General features: G+C 67.8%; 1 protein-coding gene across 1 annotated transcript; it reads right to left on the bottom strand.

Annotated features, from left to right (window-relative positions):
• Window positions 1-1,315: 1,315 nt before the first annotated feature.
• Window positions 1,316-1,941, bottom strand: IL23A (interleukin 23 subunit alpha). Its single transcript, XM_033511686.1, has 2 exons — window positions 1,683-1,941; window positions 1,316-1,581 (listed from the first exon to the last, which is right to left on the bottom strand). The coding sequence occupies exons 1-2, from the start codon at window positions 1,932-1,934 to the stop codon at window positions 1,441-1,443; spliced, it is 393 nt and encodes a 130-aa protein (XP_033367577.1). The 5' UTR covers window positions 1,935-1,941; the 3' UTR covers window positions 1,316-1,440.
• Window positions 1,942-2,184: the final 243 nt, after the last annotated feature.

Below are 2,184 nucleotides of genomic sequence, written 5' to 3'. Positions count from 1 at the left end.
GCAGGTGCTGCCTGGGGGGGTGGGGATGCTGCAGGTGGGCTCAGGGGGCGTGGGGAGCCTGCAGCTGCTGCGGGGGGAGCAGGGGACAGTGGCTGTGGACACGGGGACGCTGCAGCCGGTGCCGGGGGCTGCGGAGCCACCGCGGCTCCCCGAGGAGCAGGGGACACTGCCACCGGAGCTGAGGGACCTGGAGCTGCTGCCGGGCAGCCAGGACATGCAGGAGCTGCTGCAGTCGCTGGAGGGGCCGGACCTGGGCTCGGGGACTCTGGAGACGCTGGAACTGGCGGAGCTGATGCCGAACATGGAAACCTTCGAGGAGAGTTTCCAGCTGAGCCCCGGTGAGTGTGGGGGCTGGGGTGGTGGGGACAGAGGTGTCCCCTGAGCACTGAGGTGTCCTCTGGGCACTGAGCTGTCCCCTGGGCACACTCTGGGCACTGAGCTGTCCCCTGGGCACTGAGTTGTCCCCTGGGCACTGGGCTGTCCCCTGGGCACTGAGGTGTCCCCTGGGCACTGGGCTGTCCCCTGGGCACTGAGGTGTCTCCTGGGCACACTCTCGGCTCTGAGCTGTCCCCTGGGCACTGTCCTGTCCCCTGGGCTCTGAGCTGTCCCCTGGGCACTGTCCTGTCCCCTGGGCACACTCTGGGCACTGAGGTGTCCCCTGAGCACTGGGCTGTCCCCTGGGCACACTCTGGGCACCTCCCTGTCCCCTGGGCTCTGAGCTGTCCCCTGGGCACACTCTGGGCACTGAGGTGTCCTCTGGCACCTCCCTGTCCCCTGGGCACTGTCCTGTCCCCTGGGCACACTCGGGGCACAGAGCTGTCCCCTGGGCACTGCCCTGTCCCCATGGCACTGCCCTGTCCCCTGGGCACTGAGCTGTCCCCTGGGCACTGAGCTGTCCCCTGGGCACACTCGGGGCACAGAGCTGTCCCCTGGACACTGCCCTGTCCCCATGGCACTGCCCTGTCCCCTGGGCACTGAGCTGTCCCCTGGGCACTGAGCTGTCCCCTGGCACCTCCCTGTCCCCACCCCAGGCAGCGCCGCTCTCCTGGACCACCACGACCCGTTCCTGCCGCAGTCCGAGGAGCTGGCCCTGCCCGCCGCCCCCTCCCTCTTCTCCTCCACCGACTTTCCCCCGCTCCACATCGACGCCAGCGACTTCCAGTGACCCCTCCCTGTAAATAAATCCCTTCCCACCCCTCTCCCTGTAAATAAACCCCTTCCCACCCCCCTCCCTGTAAATAAACCCCTTCCCACCCCTCTCCCTGTAAATAAACCCCTTCCCACCCGCTGGCCGCGCTGCCCCTTGAGCCGCTCGCTCGTCTCCGTCGGAGCTTTATTAGAAACTCATAAATACCCGAGATAAATAGGGGGAATAACACATCATAAATAACCCCTCGGCGAGGGGGAATAAATAAGGGCTGGGGGCGGTGTCCGGAGGGCTCAGCGGGCGCTGTGGTTGAAGACGCGGCTGATGACGGCGGCGAAGGAGCGGAGCCGCTTCAGCGCCAGGTGCCGCGCCAGGTGCCGCGCCCAGACCGCGGTGGGGGCCAGGGGGTGCCGGGGGGGGCGGCCGTGCCCCTCCTGCGGGGGGACAGCGCGGTCAGGGGGGGCTGAGGGGCGCCTGGGCTCCCCCCGGGATCCCTGCGAGCCCCCGGGATCCCTGCGAGCCCCCGGTTCCTCACCTGGACGTGGCGCAGCAGCTGCTCCATCGTGGTCTCCAGCTGGGGCTGGGGCTGGTCCTGGAAGATGTCGGAGCCCAGCAGGTCCCGGTAGTGCTGGAGCGCTTGGTGGATCCGCTGCAGGCAGCGCTGTGGGGAGCGGGGGGTGAGATGGGGGTCCGGGACCCCCGGGCACTCGTGGGAACCGCAGGCGCTTCCCTCGGCATCACTGGGACCTCCAAACGCATCCTCAGCATCCCTGGGACCCTCAGACATCCTTGGGAGCTCCCAAGTGCATTTTCCAGCATCCCTGGGACCCCTCTGAGACCCCCCAGGTGCTTCCCTGGGACCCCCAGGCACCCCTGAGAGCCCCAGGTGCATCTTCAGCATCCTTGGGAACTCCCGGCACATTCCACAACATCCCCGGGACCTCAGAGCATCCTTTGGAGCCCCCCAGACATTTCTGAGAGCCCCTGGGACCCCCAGACATCCTTGGGAACCCCGGGAAATCCCCTCAGCATCCCCT

The sequence above is a fragment of the Parus major genome, unplaced genomic scaffold (assembly GCF_001522545.3).
Source record: "Parus major isolate Abel unplaced genomic scaffold, Parus_major1.1 Scaffold443, whole genome shotgun sequence".
In the NCBI taxonomy this organism is placed as follows: Eukaryota; Metazoa; Chordata; class Aves; order Passeriformes; family Paridae; genus Parus; species Parus major.
Note: the sequence above shows the minus strand (reverse complement) of the source record. Positions and strands in the feature narration are given on the sequence as shown.